Raw genomic sequence first — 437 nt, 5'->3', positions numbered from 1 at the left:
TTGATTTTGGTAGTTTTTAAAATGCTATAGTCTGGAGCTGGATCTATTCTTTTTGTTCTAAAACTCATCGACAGTGAAGAATGCCAAAATTGGCCCACTAGGCATTTATACATTCTAATTGGGCGATTTCATCGTAAAATCAAAGCAAAACGCCTTGCTTACCCATTCGAAGTTTGAGAATAGGCTGAGAACATTGCGTTCCCAACACCTCTAATCATTCGCTCTACCGGATAAAATTGTTACAAACAAATGCCAGCTATCCTGAGGGAAACTTCGGAAGGAACCAGCAACTAGATGGTTCGATTAGTCTTTCGCCCCTACACTCAAGTCAGACGAGTGATTTGCACGTCAACACCGCTACGAACTTCCACCAGAGTTTCCTCTGGCTTCATTCTGCTCAAGCATAGTTCACCATCTTTCGGGTACCAGTGTGCACG

General features: G+C 42.8%; 1 protein-coding gene across 1 annotated transcript; it reads left to right on the top strand.

Annotated features, from left to right (window-relative positions):
- Nucleotides 1–65: 65 nt before the first annotated feature.
- Nucleotides 66–437, top strand: Tsp_15047 (conserved hypothetical protein; the record flags this gene model as incomplete). The annotated part of the gene is made up of 2 exons (XM_003368832.1): nt 66–233; nt 295–437. A coding segment is annotated over exon 2 (143 nt), but the record flags the coding sequence as incomplete, so codon positions are not given.

Source organism: Trichinella spiralis (assembly GCF_000181795.1).
Source record: "Trichinella spiralis strain ISS 195 chromosome Unknown Scfld1798, whole genome shotgun sequence".
NCBI classification, from domain to species: Eukaryota; Metazoa; Nematoda; class Enoplea; order Trichinellida; family Trichinellidae; genus Trichinella; species Trichinella spiralis.
The sequence above is the reverse complement of the archived record's forward strand: the minus strand, read 5'-3'. Positions and strand labels throughout refer to the sequence as shown.